The following is a 24,825-nucleotide window of genomic DNA, read 5'->3' as shown; positions in this document are numbered from 1 at the left end:
AACAACCCTGAAAACACTGTAATTTAGGGAACTGTCCATTATGGCCTAGAATCAATGTAATGAAAGTATAATTATGATGAAGCTATTTAGGTAGAAGAAGTAGATAATAAAATCTGAAACCTATGCTCCTAAAAATACATCCTAAGAAAATAAAACAGTGAAAACCCATTTCCTAAATTTTACTGAGTAGAAATTATTTGCCAGATACAATATGCTACTTAGAATAGGACAGTTAAAGCTGCTCAGAATAGGGCAGCCAAAGAAGAGAGGAATTCAAATCTGGTAAGGCAAACCAATATACAAGATACATTTCAATATAATGTGATAAGCATTATATTAAAAGATATGTATAATGGACTGAGAAGTCACAGAGAAAGGAACACTAGTAGCCTACAGGAATTGAGAAAGCATAAATCAGGACAACTCACAGCAGAGGAAAAAAAGGTAAAATTACAGAAAAATGAAATAATAGAAGGTGAGGTTTCTTGATATCCAGTGTGGCTAAAACTATGGGACTAAATGGAGTAACCAGAGTTAAGGCAAGATAGTGGACGGACCATGGTTGAGGATAATAGAACTCCTAAATAATTAATTGGAAAATTTAATTGTACTTTATCTATTGCTATCTCTAGATTATAATTTTTTAATAAATTCGTAAGTGTGGCATAACATTCTAGCAATGTGTTTTTATCTTTGTGTGCTAACAATACATCATCCATATAGTGAAATATTTGTAGTCCAGGATTTTGATTTCTAAGTGGCTGGATTGCTTTGTTAACATAAATTTGAAACATAGTTGGGCTGTTAGCCATCCCTTGAGGGAGTACTTTCCATTCATATCTCTGATCAGGACCTTCATGATTCAGTGCAGGGATAGTAAATGCAAAACGTAGACTATCCTCAGGATGAATTGGAATTGAAAAAAAACAATCTTTAATATCTATAGCTAAAATGTACCAGGTTTTTGGCAAAGCAGACAATTGAGGAATCCCTGATTGAGCAGGTCCCATAATAACCATCTCATTATTAATGGCTCTTGAATCTTGCAATAATCTCCATTTACCAGATTTCTTTTTAATGACAAAAATAGGAGTATTATAGGGAGACACAGAAGGTTGTATATGTCCCTCCACTAATTGTTGTTTGACCAGGACACGGGCTGCTTGTATCTTTTCTTTAGTCAGGGGCCACTGAGGAACCCATACTGGTCTTTCTGATTTCCAAGTAATTTTTATTGCCTCAGTGACCCCTTCTAAAAACCCAATCCATGTCTATTTATTCCTTGATCTATTGGAATTGGTGCTGCTATACCTTGTTCTCCTAATCTTTTTTCTTTCCTGAAACCTTGTCTAGCCCTAATAGTGGGCGCATTTGGATTGATGTTATTTGTTAATGTCAAACCTAATTGATCTAGGACATCTCGTCCCCATAAATTTATAGGAAGATGATACAATACATATGGCTGTATAGTTCCTTCACATCCTTCAGGATCCTTCCAATTTAATACCATTGCACTTCTATGGGGATTAGTTGCCACTCCTAGGCCTCGAAGCATTTGAGTGGCTTGTTGTAACGGCCAATGTTTTGGCCATTCTTGATGAGATATGATGCTAAGGTCTGCACCTGTATCCAGTAGCCCATTAAATTCATGTCCTTGAATATTTAGTTTTAGCATTGGGCGAGAATCTAAATTTAAAGACAGCATAGCCCAATCTACACCTGTGGAGCCTAATCCCCTGGAACCTCTTTCTTTACTACTACTGGAAAATTTATCATGTAGGCTGGGTATTATTAATAACTGTGCTATTCTATCTCCTGGTGAAATTACTGATATACCCTTTGGAGAACTAGCTATAATTTTTATTTCACCTTCATAATCGGGATCAATTACCCCGGGACTTATCATAAGTCCTTTTAGAGTAGAAGAACTGCGTCCTAACAATAAGCCTACTGTTCCTTGGGGAAGAGGTCCTTTTACTCCTGTGGGAATGATTTGAACTCCCATCTCTGGAGTTAGTACTGCTTTGGCGGAGGTGCAGATGTCCAACCCTGCGCTCCCTCTGGTTCGTCTGATGAGAGATCTGATGGATAATGTGTCCTGGGCACTACCCTGATGCTGTTGCTGGGTTCCTCCATGGTGTTTCTGGGTTCCTCCAGTGCCCCGTACATTTGTGGTCGTGGGCCCCGGAGCATTGGGCCCCCCTGTCCGTTTTTTGGCAATGGAGCTCGATGCCTTTCTCTACGATATTGTGGGTAAACACCTGGTCCTTGTCCATTTTTTGATAACGGAGTACCCTCTATGGTGGTTTGAGAACGGCATTCATTAACCCAATGTCTCCCTCTACGGCATCGTGGGCAAATACCCGGTATTCTATTCCTTTGATACCTAGCTTTGTTAAACCCTCCTCTTATGGGGCGACTCCTTTTAAAATGTCCTGTTTGTTCACAATTGTAGCATGTTTTTGGCCTGGCATCTAAAGCCTGTTGTACTGCTGCCAAGACTTGTCCTTGTTCATTAATGTCTCTACAAAATTTAATATATGTGTTTAAATCTTCATGTCTCCATGGTCTAATGACCTCTCTGCAGCAACGATTTGCTTGGTCATAAGCCAGTTGTTTTATAAATGGCATTGCTTGTTCTGTATCCCCCAAAATTCTGGAAGCTGCTTTAATAAGCCTATCTACAAATTCAGCGTAAGGTTCATTAGTTCCTTGTATTACCTTAGATAACTGTCCTTATAAATCTCCATGCCCCTGTAAAGTTTTCCATGACCTAACCGCACCTACAGCAATTTGTGCGTATACGCCAGGATCATATTCAATTTGTTGCCGATGACCCTCATAAGGTCCTTTTCCTAACAACATATCTAGATTTCTTTGAGGGTAACCGGCTGCTGCATTTCGCCTAGCTGTCTCCCTGCAAAATTCCTCATTGGCAACCTTCCATAACAAATATTGTCCTCCATTTAGCACAGATTTACACATACTAGCCCAATCTGCTAGCGTCATGTCCAAGTTGGTAATGGATTCGACCGTGCTTACCGTGAAGGGTGCTTGAGGACCATAGGTTGTTACAGCCTCCTTTAACTGCTTCACTGTTTTGAAATCTAAAGCACGGTGAATCCGCTGCCCTCCTGCCTGCTCAAGTACAGGGCATGCTAATCTTTGAGGTCCTGTCTCAGGATCCCATCTATCAGCTACTGGGGTTGAGGGCCACTCAGCTATCTCCATAGGTGGAGCTGTTGGTTGAATTACGCCCTCTGGTGTTAGAACAGTGTTAGTAGCAGTCTCCTGTTGTAGCTTTTTCCCTAATAGCTGTTTCTCCTCTAAGCTTTCTTCCTTTAAATTTTCTTCCTCTGTCTGACTAGCTCAAGAGACCTTCTCTTTTGCTTGATCTAAAATGTCTTTCTCCATGGTCTGAACCTCTAACAATTTACTTAACACTTTTTCAGTTTGTTTTTTACTAATTTCTAATCTGTTATAAAGATAACGCAACCCAATAAGATAACACAAAACAAAACCGAAACAGAATGAAGCAAAAACGGAACAAAAGATCGTTGTATCAATTTTCCTATTTTCTTGACATGTGCATTTGTGGTCTATTTCTATCTCTTCCTCAGGGGCGAACAACTTCAAACCTTGAGCCAACCATTTTTCCCAGTCTGCCTGAGAAAATTCTAGGGATAGGCAGCTTGAAACAAACACAAAACAAATCAAAACAAGAACACATTGTTTTTTAAAATGGTCACCCATTCTCTCGCCTTCCCTTAGGGGCAAGCAATTTCACTTACCCCGAAGCTTCAGACATTCCCCGCACGGGCCGCCAATTGCCACAGTCTGGCTGGGCACAAATCACGAGCCACTGAAGCAGGAACAAACTTTATTTTTGAACTGCAAGAAAAAACCTCACATGTGCTCCTGGGGAAATCTCCCGAATGCCACGCGGCTTCTCCAGGAACCCCGCAGCAGGAAATATCTCCCCCGGTAAACCCTCCTCCTGCACTTCCTCAACCAATGGGAACTCTCAGGGAATGCCTGGAAATCCCCACAAGAGCTCGAAAGTAGTGCGAGAACTCAAAAGTAGCGGCAGAGGCGGATAGTAATGACTCGCCTGTCAATCAATACTGTTGGCAAAATGCCAGGGGCCATACAGACTCCGCTGGCTCTCAACACCTAAGCCACATTGCTTGTTGTTTAACTAAACAGAAGGGGGGAGATGTTGAGAGCCATGGCCAGTCAGAATGATGCCTGGCATTTGCCAGAGGGAATGTTTGAAAGGTGATGCCAGCGAACCATTGAGATGATGATTTGAGTTAAGCTATATATAATTGCTGTGATGCTGCCTCGGGCGCCCGCTACTTTCAAGTTCTCGAGCTACTTTAGAGTTCTCGTGGGGATTCCCAGAGAGTTCCCATTGGTTGGGGAAGTGCTGGAGGAGGGATTTCCGGTGTGGGGGTTTGCTGGAAGGGCCGAGTGGGTGGCATTGGCGGAAAAGCATGCCGGTGAGAGTTGAAATAAAGTAGTTGCTGTTTGAACCTACAAGGCTTTGTGGCTGCTCAGTTACTCGTGCCCAGCCAGACTGCGGCAGGAAGAGACAAAGAAGGTCACTTGGGAGGCACTCCCAAAATCATTCTATGAAGCCAGTAACACCCTGATACCAAAACTAGATAAGGACATATCACAGAAAGAAAACTATAGACCAATACCCTGATAAACATAGATGCAAAAACCTTTAAAAATTTTAGTAATTCATATGAAAAATGTGTTAGGAAGACAGTACATTATGACCAAGTTGGTTTCATTCCAGGGATGCAAGGATGGTTCAATATATGTAAATCAATAAATATAATTCATCACATAAACAGAATCAAGGACAAATAGACATGATCATCTCAAAAGATGCAGAAAAAGCCTTTGACAAAATATAACACCCAATTATGTAAAAAACAACAAAGAAATTAGGAATAGAAGGAACTTACCTTGACATCATAAAGGTTCTATATGAAAAACCCAAAGGTAAGATAATATCAAATGGGAAAAAACTGAAAGCATTTCCTTTGAAATCAGGAAGAAGACAGGAATTAATCAATACAGTACTTGAAAGTTTAGCCAAAGCAATAAGGCAAGAGAAGGAAATAAAAAGGATACAAATAGCAAAGGAAGAAGTTAAATTACCACTATTCGACGAATATATGATACAACAAATATATGAAAAAATGTTCAACATCTTTAGCAATCAGGGAAATACAAATCAAAACTACACTGAGATTTCATCCCAGAGTAGAGAGGCTTTAACCATCACTACATCTTGTAGTGACCTGGACAATGCCCTGGTCCCGGAAGTTTGAGGATGCTCTTCAGATGCAGATGTCACCCTACAGCCTTTGGGTTGAATTACACTCACACGTCCCTTGTAACTCCGTCCCTTCTTATCTTTTTTGGATGAAATTTTCTAAGTAGGGTCCCCCCAATAAAAGCTGACTTCTGAATGTGCTTGCGCGTGCGTGTGTGTGCCACACTCTCTCTTGCTTGCTCTCTCTCTCTCTCCATCCTCTCGTGACTATTCCTTGCTCTCCCATTTGGGGAGCTTGAGGCTGAGAGCAGAGGAGCCATCCTGAAGCTTGTTTAAAGGTAAAGCGTGTGTCTGTGTTTTATTTGGTGTCCCTGGAAATTCACAGGAGCAACCTTAAGTTCAGCTGCCTTCGTGGGTCCGGAGCAGCAGGTGGTGCCCCAAAATAGGGACTGCTGGGGTGGGGGTGTGAATTTCCAGGTTGACTGAGAGAGCCCTCTAGAAATTTAGTGAACCATGATTCTTTGGGGATCACAGAGGAAGCAGACATTCAGAGCTAGGAACGTCAAAGAATTATCATGGGCAATTCCATGTCTTCAGATAAAACAATGTATTTAACAATTTAGAGACAATAATCAACCAGAGAAGAAAACAAGTCAGAAGGGCCCAGCTAGCTCAGCTCCTGAAAACAGTTAGTGAGGTGTGCCCGCTTTGTCAGCAAGACTCACGGGATTTACGTACTTGGGAGAAACTAGGTAGAAAATTATATAAAGGCTGCCTCTCTGCCAAGTTGTCTAAAAGTACAATAGAGAGTATTCAGAAGGTCTGGACTGCTTTAGAAATGTGTCTTTTTGGTGATCTAGAACAGGACCAATGGTCCACCAAGGACCTGCTGAAAGGGCTTCAGAGAGCTGTTAGAAGTTTGGAGCAGGAGAAACGGCCCAAGACTGCTTCCAAATGGTTCTCTCTTTCTGAGACAGGACTGAGGACTGAGTCAATTTTTGCTCAGTCTACAGCTCGAAAACAAAGACAGGCAGCCTAGGGGCAAAACCTGAAATCAAAAGTTTAGTCTCTACTGAGTGGGTCAGAACCAGGAGCTTAGAGGAGCACCAAGGGGCATGTTCCAGAAAGGAAACTATCTTCCATCGGATTTGGTGAGGCAGATTCAAACTGGAGAGAAACAAGATGGACAGAAAGATACAGATGAACAAGAGTCACAATCTGAGGGGACTCAGTCAGAAGGTGAGGAAAACCTGGAGGAGGGTTTTACTAAATTACATCTAGCTGGCCCAGCACCCGCCATCTAAATTTGGCCACTCTCCCTGGGAGAATGGGGTTCAATAATTACTCTGAACTGGCGGTCGCCATGCTTAAGTCCCTACAGTGTGGCCTTAGAAGAGTGCAGGCGAGGGGAAGACATTTCAGGTTTTCAGCTTTTTCCAGTCTTTGAGTAGATTAATGAACAAAATCAGCATGTACACATGCATGCTGCAGTTCCCTTTAAGACTCTAAAGGAGCTCAAAACTGCTTGTGGTACCTATGGTCCAAACTCACCCTTTATGCAAAGCCTGCTTGATTTGTTATGCCACAAGCCTCGAGCCCCCAAAGACTGGATTTCAATAGCAAAGGCTTGCCTTTCCAAGGGTGAGTATCTCCTTTGGAGATCTCACTGGACTGTTTATTGCACCAAACAGGCTGAGATCTATTGAGCTGTCAGGTAAAAGGGAATCAGGGAGAAACTTACGGGACATATTTTCCAGATCCACCTCAAGTACACTCAGCAGTGTGGACTGAAGAATCCATCCGGGTATTTACTAATGACTCATATACGATGGGAGGATTTATAGACATATTACTTCCAACCATGTGACTGGATTTAATTATTTTGGCTATAGCACCCAATTACCTTTGTGTTGGTCCCAGAATAAGCATACTGGCTATCTAAAAGGGTCATTTAAGGAAAAGACAGCAATTGGGAGACCTAGACTAACTAATCGTACTGTTACCGGAAACTCAAAACCTTAGATCAGATCAGTTATTAAAATGGGACTTTCTCATAACAAACCAGTCATCTCAGAATACTTCCAAGACTCTTCATAATCAAATAGACACAGATGAAAGGATTGAGACTAAGCTAAATGCCTTAGAGGCTACTGTCATAAATATGGTAATGAACTTTCGGCTTTGAAATTCAAGGAAAGACTTAAATGTCATGCTAACTATAAGTATGTGTGTGTTACTGCTGCCAAATACAATGCCTCCCAGTGGAATTGGAAGATTAAAAACCATTTATTGGTGTGGGAGACCAACCTCGCACTTGACTGAGTTAATTCCCCTGCTCGGCGATGTGTCAGTCTGCTGCTAGACTGCCCTGCTCTTCTAGCTCTTCTAAGGTTCAAGTGACTGTCTTCATGCCTGGGCTGAGGGTTCCTACAGTCCCATGGGTGGAGCTATGCTCACCTGTTCCTTTGTAATGTAACCTCTTGCCCTGTTTAGCATAGAATGTTCTATGGAAGTGCCTTGTGTGTGTTCTTCTCTTACTGTGCCCCTGGGTGTGGCCTACCTAGATGTCAGTCAACCTGCTGATAGCGGACATCATGAAGATAGATTCAGCCCCCTGAAACCTGACCCCTTGCCTCATTTGAATAGCTTATCCTCAATAAAAGGGGTCAGCGAGTGCTCTTTCCCTCTCTTCCTACGGACCCTTAAGGGCAGAGGAGCCTTCATAGCGACCCAAAGAGAAAGGTATTTGTGTCTCCAGTTCCCCTAGAGTGACCCCTGAGCCTTTTAGTCACGAACAGAAACCTGGCATATTGGGTATTTGGCAAAATAATAATAACAGCTTGAATCTTTTGGAGCTCCATCATCATATTCAAGATATACAAAAAAGATTGATTTTTTGGATCCTACTTCTTTAGTTAATCAGATACTTAAAGAATTGAAGGGCTTTAACCCTGGAAACATTCTTAAACATTCTACATGGTCTATCCTTGTATTGTTCTCTTTGCTACTAATTCTCTCTTATATTGTAATTGTAGGATGGCGAGCCTTCAAAACAAGGATTCCAGACTCGAAATAATGACCCATAACTTGCTTTTTCAAAGAAAGAAGGGGGAATATGTGGGGAGCCACTCTGAATGATTCACGTCTTCCATCCCGGAGTGGAGAGGCTTTGACCATCACTACATCTTGCAGTGACTTGGACACTGCCTGAGGACACGTCTTCAGATGCTGGCCTTGCCCTATAACCCTTGGGTTGAATTACACTCACATGTTGTAACTCCATCCCTTATTACCTTTTTTGGATGAAACTTTCCAAGAAGGAGGGTCCCCCCAATAAAAGCCTACTTCCCAATGTGCTCGCGGGCGAGTGCTTTCTCGCTCTCTCTCTCCAGCCCCTCATGACTATCCCTTGCTCTCCCTTTTGGGGAGCTTGAGGCTGAGAGCAGAAGAGCCGTCCTGAAGCTTGTTTAAAGGTAAAGTGTGTGTCTCTGTTTTATTTGGTGTCCCTGGAAATTCACATGAGTGACCCCAAGTTCAGCTGCCCCAGCGGGTCGGCATATAACCACTATGGATATCAATATAGAGGTTCCTCAAAAGACTAGGAATGGAACCACCTGTGACACAGCTATACTACTTCTTCGAATTTGTCCAAAAGAATTAAAGTCAGCACACTACCGCAAAACATGCATGCCCACATTTATCACAAAATAGCCAAGTTATGGAACAAATCTAGGTGTCTTGTCAACAGATAAATGCATAAAGAAAATATGGTGTATATAAACAATGGAGGTTTACTTAGCCAAAAAGAAGAATAAAATTGTCATTTGCATTAAATAGTTGGAACTGGAAAACATGCTAGTGAGATAAGCAAGGCTCAAAAAGTGAAGGGTTATTATGCTTTCTGTCATGCAGAAGCTAGAGAGAAAAAGGAAAGAAAAGAGACCTTAGGAAAATAGGAGACTGGTAAAGAAGGAGGATGGGGAGGGAGTAGGGAAGGAAAAGAGAGGCATGGGGAAATGAAACAGACCAATCTATGTGTATGTATGAATATATCACAATGAATTCCTCTAGTAAATATAATTATAACCAGGTGGAGTAGCACCTGCCTGTAATCCCAGTGGCTCATGAGGCTGAAGCAGAAGGATCTCGAGTTCAAAGCCAGCCTCAACAACTTATGGAAGCCCTAAGCAACTCAGTGACAGCCTGTCTCTAAATAAAATATAAAAAAGGGCTGGGGGTTGGAATTGTAGCTCAGTAGTAAAGTGCTTGCTGAGTACATGTAAGGCCCTGAGCTCGATCCTCAGCACTATAAAGGTATTATGTCCAACTACAACTTAAAAAAGGGAATGCTGGGGATGTAGCTCAGTGCTCAGAAGTTAAGTGCCCCTGGGTTCATCCCTGCTACCAAAAAATGAAATAATTATAATATACCAATAAAAATTATTTAAAAAAAGATAGAAGAAAATGAGAGGCCATCAGTTAGGAGGCTGATGAAGAAGTCTACTGATAAAGCCTATAGAAAGTAGATGTCAAAAGGGATGAAAAAGAAGCACTAATTATAAACAATCTTAATGTCTAAAGAGGAATAATAAAATTGATATCCCAAGTCAATAACATTTATACAAGTACTTAAAAATTTCTTTAATGTTCCTACAAAAATCTTTACATGTTTAAAAAGTTTCTGTAGATCAAAGTAGAAAGAAGTAAAGGTGAAAAAAAAAAAAAAAAAAAAAAGCTATGAAGCTACGCCCAAGCTGTGTCCAACAGAAGTACAAAGATCCAGGAACCCTTACCCAGGAAAAGGAAGAGAAATTCTATTTTCCCCACTCTAAATTCCTAAAGAGTACATGTACCTATTCTGGTGCTGAAACTGAAGTTTCTTTTTTCAGAGTATATTCTTTCTTTTAGCTCCCATAGAAGTTACAGCTCCAAATTAATTTTTCTATTGTTCACCATGCTAGGAGTGTGTTACTTCAAAAGATATATTAGATACAAAGACCTATGCTGTGAAGACTTGCCCTGCAAGTCTAACCCTAACCCTAACACTTTTCAGTGATCAATGGTGTTTAAAATCAAGACCTAGGTAGTACCTGGTCCTCACAGATCCAGTTATAGTCAATGGATTATATCCATTGAAAAGTAAAAGACTATAATTTTTAATTTTATAGTTCATTGAGGATTAGAATAGAAGGTTTCTATTCTACCTAAAGTTAACCAAAAACTTAAAAATATAGAAGAACCCAATATTTAATGCATACTTGAAGTATTCTTCCTCTCAGCATGCTAGTTAGTCAAAGTTTTAACCAAACTTGAAATAAGTCCAACTTGGTTTTAATCTTCTAGTTACTGAAAGACACAGTGTGACTTAGACTTTTGAAGCAATATAACTTCTATTATTTGGTGCCTAGATATTTTAGTGACATGTTTAGACATTTTGTGTGATATTTTAACACTAAATATTTAGGCTTAATAACTATCTGGTTTGAAGATACTAGAAGTTATAAATAAAGCTCTAGTGACATCTGCTGGAAAAACTTTAGAAGAGGTTTGCTAACATATCTTGGAATGATTTGGGTACAGCTCCAGACAAAAGCAAATTAGGATATAAAATGTGAAATCATTTAAAGGTATGATGCCCTAAAGATTTAGCATATCTTTACAGAGAAAAGAAATCAAAGAAAAAAAAGGCTTAAGGAAAAAAATAAAAGCCACTTACTTGTACTGCATATTTGTAAAACTGTTCTGAGAGTTCTCCCAGCTCCTCCCTGGTTTTGCAGGTATTGGGAAATTCCTCAAGCCGGTCCAACTGTTCCACTTCAGCAACAGGATATGGCTTCTCTTTTAAGACCTGGACAATCTGGAACCGGCACAGGCCTGTAATCAGCAACGTATAGTGGGGCTTGGGCCAGTTACTGCCCACAACCTGAACCGCCAGCGCAGCTGTCCCAATCCTGAAAAACACAGAACATCAGTATGACAAATATTCACTCTGAAAAACGGAAACTTACTTCCCAAAGTGTCAGATATTCTGAGAAATTCATTAAAAAATAAAGAATATCAGAAGTGTAAATGAACTATGCCTCTAATTTAGCATCCGGTATGAGCTTTATTAAGTCACTACAATCAGCTGTAGGGTAAAGCATACAAACTATGGTTGCACCACTTCTAAAAATTATGTAGGAATTCCCACACACCTGGATTATTTCAGCATAAAAATCTAAGAGAGAGAGTAGTTGACAATTATATAGCTTAAATTAACAGTGCCAACTACAATACTAGAATAAACATTAACATTTTAAATAGAATGAAATACAAACAGTATAAACCAATGTAAGAAATCTCTGTTCCAATATCAGTTTTAAAGTCCAATTATCTTACTTAATCAATCTATAAAACTTCTACATATCTATCTTATTACAAACTACCACCACAGTCTGGGAATTAATACATATATGTCTAATTCTGAATTCCTAAATGTGGGGGCTAAATATTATAGACCATACCATGTCATGAACTGAGGAGATATAAAGACTAAGATCTCAAGAAAGTATTTACCTAGTTCTAACAGGCAATCCTCTCACCTAAAATAGTTGAAAAGTCTTATTTAAGTCTTAGCTCCTTATCAGAACATACAACTGTGACCGAGTTACATGTAAACTTAATTCACAGAAAGGAAGTAACACTCAAACTAAGCCAAAGATATATAAAATATAAAGACAACATTCAGAATACTCTTCTGAATCCCAAATTAAAATATTTCTCTCCTCATATATATTCAATTTCAGAAAAGAAACTAAAAGAGATGATAGGTCTGGGAAAATGATAATATTAAAATACTACACCTGTTTATCTCAAACATACTGAATCACATACACATACAATATATGAATACATCAGTGAATTTGCTCACTCCTACATAAATACTCATAAATTACACATTTTGTAGATTATGAGATTTTGGTTTCCTTGTGGCACTCAGCTTATTTTAAACTATGTCCCTTACTCCTTATTATTTTTGCAGTCATGTCACATGTACAAGGGATAAAAACTGATTTTAACAATACCTTAAGCTGAATAATTAGGAAGATAATTGGATGAGAGAAAAAAATCACATACTTTAAAAACTTGAAATTATTTGACATTTATTATTTTGATTTATTTACATTTTACTACTTTTATCCAGTGACTAATTAACAGGGTATAGTTCCCATTTTCAAAAAATCAACTCAGATTGCCTGAGGAAGTCAGCAATGCCTAAACTGATGAGAGATCAACTCAGATATTCAGCAATGTTTGCTCCATGATGAAAGAGTTCACAATTGTGTTTGTATACATTTGCAACCAGAACCAGATCCCTGACCTCAGGGGTTTACAAAGTAGAATCCAAGGAGAAACCAGAGAGGGGTAGATGAGCCAAATCCAGATCTCCTAGGAGATAAATTTTATTATTTGGTCTATGACACTGATAAACAATGACATTAAAAATAAGTTTTCTGGGCTAGGGATGTGACTCAGTGATAGAGTGCTTGCCTTTCATGTGCAAGGCCCTGGGTCTGATCCCCAGTACTGTAAAAATAAATAAATAAACAGTTTCCTTACAAAGCTAAGAAAATGCTTTTTGCTAATAGTGAAAGGAAGATGTTCCAAGCTGAAATGAGATTAAGTTGAATTTACACTATATGACTCTCTTCTTAGTGAGAAAAAGGTTTTAAATGTAATGGGTTTTTACTTGAAAGCACATGTAGTTGACTAAAATATACACCTTTTAAAGAAAAATATGACCTGTGAAATTATAGTTAGTACCTTTTGGTGAAAGGCACTGTGAAAAATGACCATGTTTAATGTAATTTTAGACAAGTTATAGTGTCTATTTGGCTCCAGGTTTTATATATAAAAATAGATAAACCAACAAAATATTCAGTTAATCTAATTTCCTTTTTTGATAGACAAGTCTTTACATTAAATTAGTCATCTAAACATCCTTACTCTCATATTGTAATATATACATTATCAGGTCTGACAAAAGCAACACTTCTGTCATACCTAATCAATGTAGGTCATATTTGATAACAGATCAGGTCATATGTGATAACAGATCCAAATTTATACATCCAAATGAGTGGTGTCTTTCCCTTTAGGTGGTGGCTCTGTAATAAATCTACATATATGCTAAGAAAACTGATATTGCTGCAGTTCAAAGAATTTTTGAAACTCCTACTTGGAATGGACCTTCAGAGGTCCATTGTAAAATATTACAAAATTTTAGTCCACATAAGATCTGACTAAAGTGATATGGTCTGTGTAATCTGGAAATTGATTTATATAATTCCAAAAATATTTAAAAACCATCAACTGTAATGGTGGGAAAATCTAAGAACTACTAGAAAAAAGTGGTTTTCCAATATGATGATATCATGTAAATATCTAAGCTCTGGTCTATGGCTTTGTTTTTTGCTTTTATTTTACTTTAAAGCCCTGCATTTTTCTTGAAATCCTCACTCTTCTAAGTGCTGTAATGAGACTAGTTCAGTTCCATACATATTGAGACAACGTGAATCCACATTTGAAACTACACATTTTGGGAATAATAAATCACTAGTATACAGATTTAGAGTGCTCTGCAGTTACAAAAGGCTTCCATATGTATTATTTCATTATATACCTCCTTTCACCCCTACAAAGCAGGCTGCACTATATAAACCCTTATTAAAACTGAGTAATTGAGATTTAAAAATGTGAAAAACAGTTATGAAGTTTCAAGGATATTTAAGAGCAACAGAGTACCTGAATTATATTTTATGACAAATTTTACTCTTTTCTTACCACAATGAATAATATGAACTGTACTAATAAGTATAAAAATAAATAATTTATTTTTTGTAAATTGTCTAAAAAGCTGAGATACTGGAAAACACTTAATGAACAGAAGCACTTCTACCAAAGCTCTGGAAACAAAAGAAGAGTTGTACATTTCTGGGAAAGAAACACTGAAACATCTTTTTAGTTTTGTTTTGATGTTACACTATACTTATTTTCTTGAACAGTTGATGATTTTTGGAAAAAAGTTAATCATTAATAATGACTTAGAAGACAGGAATCTACTAGAACATTCCTTCTAGCTCTATAAACTAGAAGAGGTTTATATTGCTAGAGGATTTTTGATTCTCACTCTCTTAAAACTTGTGAATTTGAAAAATGCCACTTATAGATAGATCTTCCTTAAAAAAAATAAATGAAGATTCAGGAAATTCTAAGTAGAACTATCCATTGCATACTTGCTAATGTAAATGATTCAATTTTGAAATATTATTATTATCAGATAATATTTCTTAAATTCCTAAGAATGCTAATAGATACAAAAATAATAATGTACGGATAAAGAGTTAATCCTAATTATGGAACCATGCATCTGCCTCATATTTTATTAGATAAATACCAAAGAAACTAATTAAGGGTCTCACAAAGGAATAAAAAAGCCAACAAACAGGGATTGAGGAAACAAAACCATGGACCTGAATGTAAAGTCAGAAGAATGAATGACCATCTTTAAATGCCTGAAAAGACATAGGTAGTACTCAGTTATTATCCACTTTCACATAGAAAACAATGAGTTATTTGGGAGCCACTAAAAACATAGTTCAGTTAGGTAAAGAAATGCAGGACATCCTGAGGTGGCATAGGAGCCAAGTTCTACCCTGCAGGGGTAATGCAAAGCTCTTCCTTTAAAAGGCTCCTGTCAAGCAACATGCCTCACACTAACATGCAGAGGGGGACTCCGTTGCTCAAAATGGCAAAGGCAGTATCACTGGGAAGGTGACATCCATGTGGCAAGCAATATGGGGGAGCAAATTACTTCTGCTGCTCCTTGATTACTGAAGCCAGTGCCCTAGATGGTGTGAAGGAAACAAGAGGCAGGAGCGGAGCCCTTCACCTCCTCTCTAGTGTGCCATCTAGAAGAGCAGGTAATTGGGAAGGACAGGGTGTGTGTGTGTGTGTGTGTGTGTGTGTGTGTGTGTAGAAACAGACTAGTGTTAGATAACTCAATAGTTTTGCTACTAAACTTTATTTTTTAAGTGAAAAGTGTTTGAAAAGTTATAATAAAGAAAAAAGACACTGGGCACAGTGATACATGTCTTAAACCCCAGCAATTTGGGAGGCTCATGCAGGAGGATTGAAAGTTTGAGGATAGCCTGGGCCACTTAGCAAGATCCTGTCTCAAGGAAAAAAAAAAATTAAAAAATCATTTTGGAGTGTATGACCAATCTTTCTACACATATTTTTTAAGTATCAAATGATATTTCTAAGATAACTCTAGAAGGTCTGGTGGGTTCTTACAATGCTGACCTTTCTACAGACCTTTCATTGTCTGTTTTCTAATTAAAATGACTAAATTTTAACATTAATAGTCATTTAAAACAAAGACAATATAAACATCAAGGATCAGATTATGCATTATCCTTATTTTTTTTTTTGTACAGGAGGTTGAACCCAAGGGTACTTAACCATGGGGCCCCATCCCTAGCCTTTTTTATTTTTTATTTTGAGACAGAGTCTCACTAAGTTGCTGAGCCTGGCCTCAAACCTGTAATCCTCCTGCCTCTGTCTCCGGAGCCACTAACATTATCTAAATACTAGCAATTACTTTCAGGCAGAATTTAGTTTTTGTTGTTTTGAAGGGATTTACATAAAAGAAATTAAAAATGTTCCCAAACTGCCAGAATAATATTACCAAATAGCCACTCATAATATGACTGACTTCACTTGTGAAATTCAGTATATCCATAGGTAACCAATACATATATGTAGCAGAAACAAAACAAAAAATCTAATGTGAGTATTCTTGCCTCAACAAGAAACTAAGTGTCTGTGCACAAAGGCAAAAAATGATGGCAGAAATAAACATAGATTTAAGGAGTGAGGTCATATGTAGGGAAACCAGCATCTAATACAATTTGTCAAAGAATAATAAGGCAGGCACATGCCTGTAATCCCAGTAGCACAGGAGGCTGCGGAAAGAAGATCAAGAGTTCAGCCTCTTGAACTTAGCAAGACCCTGTCTCAAAATAAAAAAAAAAGAAAGAAAAAGGGCTGGGATGTGGCTCAGTGGTTAAGCACCTCTGGGTTTAATCCCTGGTACCAAAAACAAAATCAAAAGACAAAACTAAGATAATTAATCTAAAAGTAAAAAAAAAATAATAATTTACTATCTTGACCATTTTTTAATACTTTATTTTTATTTTTATTTTTATGGGGTGCTGAGAATCGAACACAGTGCCTCATGCATGCCAGGTGAGTGTGCTACCACTTGAGCCACATTCCCAGCCCCCTAAAAGTAAAAAAATTTTCAGAGTAATGAAACTTGAAAAATGTCCAATTCAATTTGGGCAATAATCAAAGCAAATCAAAAGGAGCCAAGTATTTTTCACTGTTGACAAAAGCCAGGGCTTTACAATGTGAACTGTTCTAGGGTTTTTTGTTTTGTCATTTTGGTTTTTCTTGTGTTAAGGAGGTACCAATGTCCTTTGAGAACCTACTTCCCTCTAAACAACACACAGTTCCCAAGATTTGGGGTAAAAACAAGACATTTTAACCTTCTAAAAAATCCTTCAGTTAGGAACCCTTAATTTGAAAATGAGGGATATATACAAGGAAAGGTGAATCTCCAAATTGAAAAAAACCCTCAAGTTCAGTTAAAGATAGGAGGCAGGAATCTGGGAGGTAAGTTTGAAGATGTCTGTTGAAAGCATACTATATACTAGCATTGTCCAATAAAAATACCACATATGTGATTTTAGAAGCACAATATAAAGTAAGAATTGGTAAAATATTAACATTTTATTTAACCCCCAATGGTCAAAATATTACCATTCTAACATTTAATCTATATAATATTTATTAATCAACAAAACATTTTCATGCTAAGATTTTTCAAATCTGGTGTGTATTATATATTCACAGAACATTTAGGGTGACTGACCACCTGATCTGCTTGGACTGAGGGGCTCCCTATAACACAGGATTTTCAGTACTAAAACTCGGTCCTGGCAAACTGTGACAAAGTGCTCTCTAGTCACATGCACTGTACAGTACTGGAAACCATAGCTATCCATCTATCCTGATGGAAAGGCAATATACATATATGCTTTAAACTAATCTTCATAACACACCTAAGAGACAGATGCTATTAGTTTATAATTTACAGAGGAAGAAACAGACATAGGTTAAGTCTTTCACCCAGTGTCACACAACTGGGGCCATGGTGGAGGGCAATCTAGTGGGTCCTAAGGAAAATGTTAAGATATGAGAGAAGAGACTGGCACTGTGGCGCAGGCCTGTAATCCCAGTGGCTCTGGAAGATGGCAAGTTCAAAGCCAGACTCAGTTATTTAGCAAGGCCCTAAGCAACTTAGTGAGTTGCTTAGGGCCTTGCTAAATAAAAATAAAGAAAGTCCTGGGAGTCCTGGGTTGCATGGAGTGTAGAAAACTACCCCAAAGTTAACGACTGAATGGTGCAATTTAGGAAAATGAAAAACCTGTGGAGTTTAGAGTGTCTCAGAAGACAAATATGAGAGGAGGAAGGGAGAAAGGGGAAAGGAAGGAATGGGGGGGAAAGGTGAGAAGGGGTAAGGGAAGTGGGTGGGGAGAAGGGCGAGAGCACCCAAGAAGAAAGGAGGGGCCTGGAAAGTTAAGGGCGCTGGCTTAGGAAACTGAAGGAGACGACAGGGACAGAGTTTCAAATCAAATGACAACAGTGGCAGGTGATATGGAGTTTTCGCCAGGTGTCAGGCACTACTTCATGAATTATCTTATTAACGGTCACTGAGCAGCCATCTGCTATCCCCATTTTTCTTGAGGGGGCGTTGAAGAGGCTGAACCAAGTAGCAAAGGCCGTCCCAAGCGGAGCTCCGCGCTCAGGGGCCAGCCGGGCCCGAGCCCGGGCCCGGGCCTGGGTCCGCGAGGAGGCCGCGCCGTCGCCGCTGCAGTCAGGGCCGCCAGGCCTACCTGTGCAGCGGAGGCAGGTCTTGCACGTCGCTGGCGGGGTCGGGCGTGTTGGGGATGACACCCAGGATGGTGCTCTGCAGCGACGTGCCCTTGAGCAGCCGGCTCCGCACCAGCTGCAGGTTGCGGGCCGTGTCTACGCTGGTGCGGATAGTGGAGCCGGGCAGCAGCACGCCTTCGTGGGTCAGCAGCAGCGGGAGGCGGCTGGGGATTTGGATAGGGCTCACAGATGACATAGCGACAGCTGGTCCCACTGGGTGCTGTCAGAAGGAGCGGGACGGAGACAGCTCTGCGCTTAGTGCGCTTCAGCGAGCGAACCCGGCAGACAGCGCGCCGTCGCTTCCGGCCCTGCGCTACGGCCCGCCCCCAGGCTCAAACACCGCCGTTTCGCGCAGCCGCCCGCAGATTCTGCTTGGGACTTGTATATCGTACATACGCAAAAAGAGGCGCACGAAAAAAATCTGCTGAGAACTTCGCCTCAGCTGAGCCTAGCTCACAGAGTGTGCTGGGAAGAATGGTTCGTTCGATTTGTGTATACTAGAAACTTGTGTTTTAAAGTTATTATTCGAATAGACTTTAACTTTACAAAAAAAAAGCGAAACTATAGCCACGAATTTCCATAGACCTTTCACTTAGTTTTCTCTGTTGTGATCTTACCTAATCACGGTTCTTTATCAAAACCAGTTTTGATGGAGCCAGTGTTCACAGTATTGTCCCTAATTGAATCTGGTTCAAGGTTCAATCCACGGTCTCACTCTTCACTGTCATGGTATCTCCTAAGTCTTCGCTAAATTGTGACAATGCCTCAATCTTAGCTTTATCGTGTTTTATTTTATCGTCTTTTAAAACTATGATACTTTTAAAGGGTATCAGTCAGTTGTTTTGTCACAACTTCTAAATTTCCTCAATTTGGATTTATATGATATTTCTCATGATTAGGTCAATGACATGTGTTTCGGGCTCAAATAGCATAAAAGTAATATTGTAACCTTGTTTGAATGGGTTTTCAATTCCCTCGTGTATAATAGGACAGTTACTTATGGTGATTTTAATTTTGATGACTAGATGAAGATTTTATCTGCCCGGTTTCTTCACAATGAGTTACTATTTATCTTTTTGTAAAATAGTATCAAGTATCTTGTGAGGTGATTAATTCAACGTTTATTAAATGGTATTTTATAAGAAAAGAACTATTCCTTCTCTCCCATTTGCTTGTTTACTCAATTACTTATGTTAGTATGGACTCAAGCATACTTATTTTATGGGTTGCAATCCAATAACATCTGATATTTCTTTGCTTGAATTGTTTCCTATTTGGCTACTGGGAGCTTCTTCATGTTGAGAATTAATTTGGATTTGCTGTAGTTTTCAGAGGGAAATTTTTCTCCAAATATGAAGTCCAGAAATGCTCTCAGAATCCAGGAGGGAGTTGAAAGCCCATTCAAACCAATAGGCACTTGTAAAGGCCCTGGGGGCAGAGGGAGTAAGCTAAAAAGTTCCCACCCTCAAGCTTCTCTTGGCCAGAGGACAGATCCATAGACAGCTGAGTCTGATTTAGGGTAGACAGAACTACATATTTCTTTGTTTGTCACAAATAAGGAAAGGAAAAGTTAGGGATATTAGGTGCTTTGGAGGAAACATGATGCAGGAATTTGGAAGCTCCTGATTAAAGCTTTTTCTCTGGCATGATCCCAAACTCTTTCATTCATTCACTAAGTAATATCTTATGTATCTTACCCTATAACAGACTCTGGAGGTGATATGAACGTATAGTATGCATTGGCTAAGTCCCCCAGGAGCTTATCTTTTTATCATGAGTCTTACCAAGGGGCTACGTTCTTTGAGGCTCCTGGTATTTTAACAATGAACTTATAGGGATGGGGATGTACTCAGTGGCAAAGACACTGCCTAACCTGATGAGGCCCTGGGTTCAATTCTTAGCACGCACATGCATGCGCGCGCACACACACACACACACACACACACGAAAAAAAATCCAACATTTTCAAAATTTGTGTCCAATTTTTTAAACACTATATTTAATGCTTTTAATATCTGTGCATGCCCCAATAACAGCACAATGTAAGTGTTGTGTCCTACAATATAAATTCATACTGTACTTTAAAGTGTGGAATGATGTCATGTGGTGTGGTCATGGGCTGATTTAAGTTGCTTGCTTGATGAATATCTTCTTTAAATCTTGTCTGTATATTTCTGTGAAAACATATATCAGGCCACCTGGCAGAGCATCAAGAATCCACATATGAAGTCTTCAGTGACAGAGTGACTTTCTTGGCTCCTTCTTTGACAAGACTGTGCATGTGCTTCATTAATTTATCCATCAAATATTTATTAAATATCTTCTATGGGTTGGGCATGATTCTAGATTCAAGGATACAAGAGGGAACAAGACAAACAAGGTCTTGGCTTCAGAGATCTTACATTCTAGAAAGGTAGACAGAGAATGAATATGCCAAAAAAGAAATGTGACAATTTTCAGGAAGTGGTAAGTAAAGGAAATGTGATAGAAAATATGCAGAAGGTGATAGGAAGAGGGGCCACCATTAGATAGGGAGATCTGGAAAGGATGCTTTAAGGAGGTAGTATTTGAACTGAGACCTGAATAATAAGAATGGACTAGTTCTCCTGGGCCCAGTGGAGTGGGCGTATAATCCCAGCAGCTCAGAAGATTGAGGCAGGACAATCGCAGGTTCAAAGCCAGCCTCAGCAACTTAACGAGACTAAGCAACCTAGTGAGACCCTGTCTCACAATAAAAATAAACAGGGTTGGGGATGTGGCTCAGTGGTTAAGTGCCCCTGGGTTCAATCCCTGGTACCAATCAAAAAATTTAAAAAATAAAAAAAAAAAACTAAAGAATGCACTAATTATGCAAGGTTCTGGAGGAAAATGTTTGTTCCAGGTAAAGATTAGGACTAAAATTGGACAGGCAAAACAGCACATGCCTGTAATCCTAGCAACTCAGAAGGCTGAGGCAGGAGGATCCCAAGTTTGAGGCCAGCTTTAGCAACTTAGAGAGACACTGTCTCAAAATAAAAATCAGAAAGGGCTGGGGATGTAGCTCAGTGGAAAAGCACCCCTAGGTTCAAAAAAAATGCAAAAATCAAAAACAAACAAACCAGGACTAATGTGAAGATTCAGGTGGGGAGGAACTTCCTAGTTTCTTGAAGCAGAGGAGAAAACTCGGGAGTGGAATGTGGGGGTTCAGCATTCAACAAATGAATAGTCACTGGCCTCTGGCAGCTGTTGGAACTTACAGAAGGAAATAAATTAAGAGCAGGGAATGTTAATAGCACAGGAGAATAAGGTCTAATCCTTTAAACTTCTTCATATCCTGGCTTGCAGGTCCTTCTGCCCACTTGTTCTGGGCACATTCCTTGCCCTCTTTCTGGTCTTAGATCCCAGACCCTGCTGGATAATGGTAATAACAATGAGGAAATAAATCCGTTCCTCCAGAACACCTTTGCCACAGGTACCTTTGCTCCAGTGGCCTCCATCCGTCCTGTTGGCAACTGTTTCACTGTAAGTAAATGGCTCCTGTCTAAACTGAATTTGTAAACATGGTCTTTGCCCCTAGGATGGGAAGAACACAGGGCTGGAAGCATCTGTCTCCTCTCTGGTTTATTCCCAGTCATGACCCTGTCTCCATCTTGACCACAGGAAAGGTCTTGCCACTAATTAAACTTCAAAACGCCAATTTCTTCCTAAGAGGAAGTTGAGAGGCCAGGGAAATTTTCAAGGACTGCCCAAGGAAGCTTGGACCAGAGAATTCCTCTGACCAATCCAAGGAGAAGGGCCTTGTAGAACTGGAAGGAGGCCCCGGTTAATTTGTGACTGAGTTGCAGTGGTATTGAGATGAACAATTCACCTTCTTAAAACTCGTCCTTTGCATTTGTTTACATTTTCTCCAATTTTATTTTGTTTAGTTTTTTCTCTGCTGTTAGTTTCCTAAACAAATCCATACAGAGAAGAGTAACACCTGTGAATAAACATAAGCCAGGTTGGCAAGTCATACCACAGCTGAAAATTGAGAGAAAAATCCAGTTTCTTTGCTCGGATTCTAAGATTTTGTGCTTCCTCAGCATTTCCCGCTTCCCAGTTAATGAGGGGAAAGTAAATGTTGAGGCTTACCATTTTAATATCTTGTTTAATCCAATCATTAAATAATTCTGTTAGACAATGCTCAGTACAGACACAGTCTCAAGAGTTTTTGCCTGGCAGAGGAAGAGTTGGCTTCCTGGGCCCAGTGTCCTCAGCTCCTGGGCTTTTCCCAGGTGATGATTTTGTCCAGGTGGTCACTGCCTGTCCTCCTGTCGTTGATGTCTTCAAGTGAGGCTCTTTGGTTCATTCTGCCTGGCTGTGTTCCCCAAGTTGCTGGGCCTCACTTATCTTTCCTCTGCTGACACCATACTCCCTTCTAAGATCTTTCCATGATTCCCGATTTTTTGCAGCTTGGATAATCCACTGGGCCCACTCACTTTTGGCTTCTTCTGGTTCCCATTTATACTGTACGGGATAGGAAAGCTAATTGGCACACACAGGTGTACTAGCACATGGAGTACTCATCAGCAAATTGGGAAAAAGATGTCTTAATTGGAAGAGGATTTAGAAAAAGTCACCACTTCCTTTTTGAAAGGGATGTGGCAGTGTTTCGCTGGAGCCTGTTCACACTGGCTCCTGGGAACCAATTGGCAAAATTACAGGAATTTTGAGAGCCCAGTTGCTAAACATTATTAAAATTTAAATTGTATAAATGTACAGTTAAATAAATTATTTCAAAAACAAAGATAATGTTCAAAATTTATCATTCCTAATTATTTTACTATTATTTATTCTGATTTTTCTTACCACAATTGTCTATATGGTGGTAATAGTATATTGTACTTTAATTCTTTTCCCAACTCTGCATTCATGGAGTTATGTTAATATCTTGAAATCAGCCATGGTAGAGGTATTTACACTATAGAAATTGGTAAGAGTTACAAATCAGGGCTTCAATTATTATTTCGTTGATTGCTTAGACTTAAGACAGAAACATAGATGCAGATTGCAGATTAGATTTACAAGTGTGTATTATCTACAGCTATATTGTAGTAGGAGAAAAAAGGAATATTCTTTTTCCCCCCTCTCCCACAGTGCTGGGATTGAATCCAGTGTCTTGTATATGACAGACAAGTGCTCTACTATGGAGTTACATCCCCAGCCATTATAATTTTCAGATAGGGTCTCAGTAAGTTGTTTGGGCTGGCCTCAAACTTGGGATCCTCTTGTCTCTGCCTACCAAGTATCTGGGATCACAGGTGTGCACCACCAACCCCAGCCAAAAGGAATATTCTTTTAGTTATTTGAAAACTATTTAGCAAAGTCACTCAGGTTATGGACAAATAAGTGAAAAATCCTACATATATTTTTGGTATTTAACTTTCCTCTTACTCCTTAAAATAAAGCAAAATGCCAGTGTTCAAGTTGGAACTACATTCATTCGCCAACTTGCAAACAGGCTAATTACAGATACAATCAGTTATCAGCACATGGCTGATGCAGCACCTTGCCAGGGTACATGACTTGCAATCTGGGTTTTATGCTGCCTCCATCCTCCACCCTTTATCTCCAGTGGGAATCTTTGTGTATGAACACAGCAGTACAGGATGACCCTACCCCAAAGGTCTCATGCTATTGAATCTTGTCAATTTTATGTTAATGTGTCCTAGGCTGGTTTATTGCAGCCAGAAAATTGGCCTCTTCTCAGAGTTTAAACAAAGTATACGGCACTCTCTTACTTAACACATCTTCTCTCCTTTCTGTTTTCCATTGTCACTGAAGGGTCCACATTCTATCATTACTTCGCATGTGCATCTCATAATTCCATAGCTGGGAAATCTATCTTGTGTAGTCTATAGAAGAATTCTAAAAGGTGAGTCTACCAAGTTTGTTTCTGATTTGTAAGAGGCAATGGGATAGAGAAGTTGGGTAAAGGAATTTAAAGAATCTTCTTCCAAAACAATGGGTGAGTTGTAATCTATTTAGTTGAAGCACAATTCAATATTTAAATGTCAAGAGCTGCATCTGAACACCAGGCCGACCATAGCATTTGTGGGGGCCCAGTGCAAAATGAAATGGGACTCCTTTTTCAAATTTATTAAGAATTTCAAGATGGCAATTTCAGAGTATTAAGCCAACTTTGAGGCCTTTCTAACTTAGGGGTCCTGAATTGTACAGGTTGTACCCTAAGACTCTGGCCCCAATGTACACCTTTTTGTCTTTCCATGTCTTAGGAAATATTCCTAATTATCACTCCTTCCCTTGGGTCAACCAGAGATTAAGTCCCATACTCAGAAAAGCAAAAATGAAATACACAGTCATTGTTTATTTAATGCCTTGATTATTAAAGTTTCCTAAATTGTGCCCAGATTACCCCCGGCAGCCTATGAAAACCAAGAGTTAGCAAATGACAAAATAATGTTTCTTTCATTTGTTTCTCCTTCTGGTCATCATTTATTTATGGAGTACTTGCT

The 24,825-nt window shown here is 39.4% G+C and overlaps 1 protein-coding gene across 1 annotated transcript in view; it reads right to left on the bottom strand.

Moving 5' to 3' along the window:
- The window catches only part of Lonp2 (lon peptidase 2, peroxisomal), a 96,505-nt gene extending 77,857 nt beyond the window's left edge, over positions 1–18,648 (bottom strand). The window contains exons 1-2 of the mRNA XM_076837795.2: positions 18,295–18,648; positions 11,010–11,244 (exon numbers count right to left, since the gene is read on the bottom strand). Coding sequence (XP_076693910.1) covers positions 11,010–11,244; positions 18,295–18,527 — 468 coding nt within the window. The 5' untranslated portion in view covers positions 18,528–18,648. The remainder of the gene's footprint in view (positions 1–11,009; positions 11,245–18,294) is intronic.
- Between the last annotated feature and the right edge of the window lie 6,177 nt (positions 18,649–24,825).

The sequence above is a fragment of the Callospermophilus lateralis genome, chromosome 18, assembly GCF_048772815.1.
Source record: "Callospermophilus lateralis isolate mCalLat2 chromosome 18, mCalLat2.hap1, whole genome shotgun sequence".
Taxonomy (NCBI): Eukaryota; Metazoa; Chordata; class Mammalia; order Rodentia; family Sciuridae; genus Callospermophilus; species Callospermophilus lateralis.
Note: the sequence above shows the minus strand (reverse complement) of the source record. Positions and strands in the feature narration are given on the sequence as shown.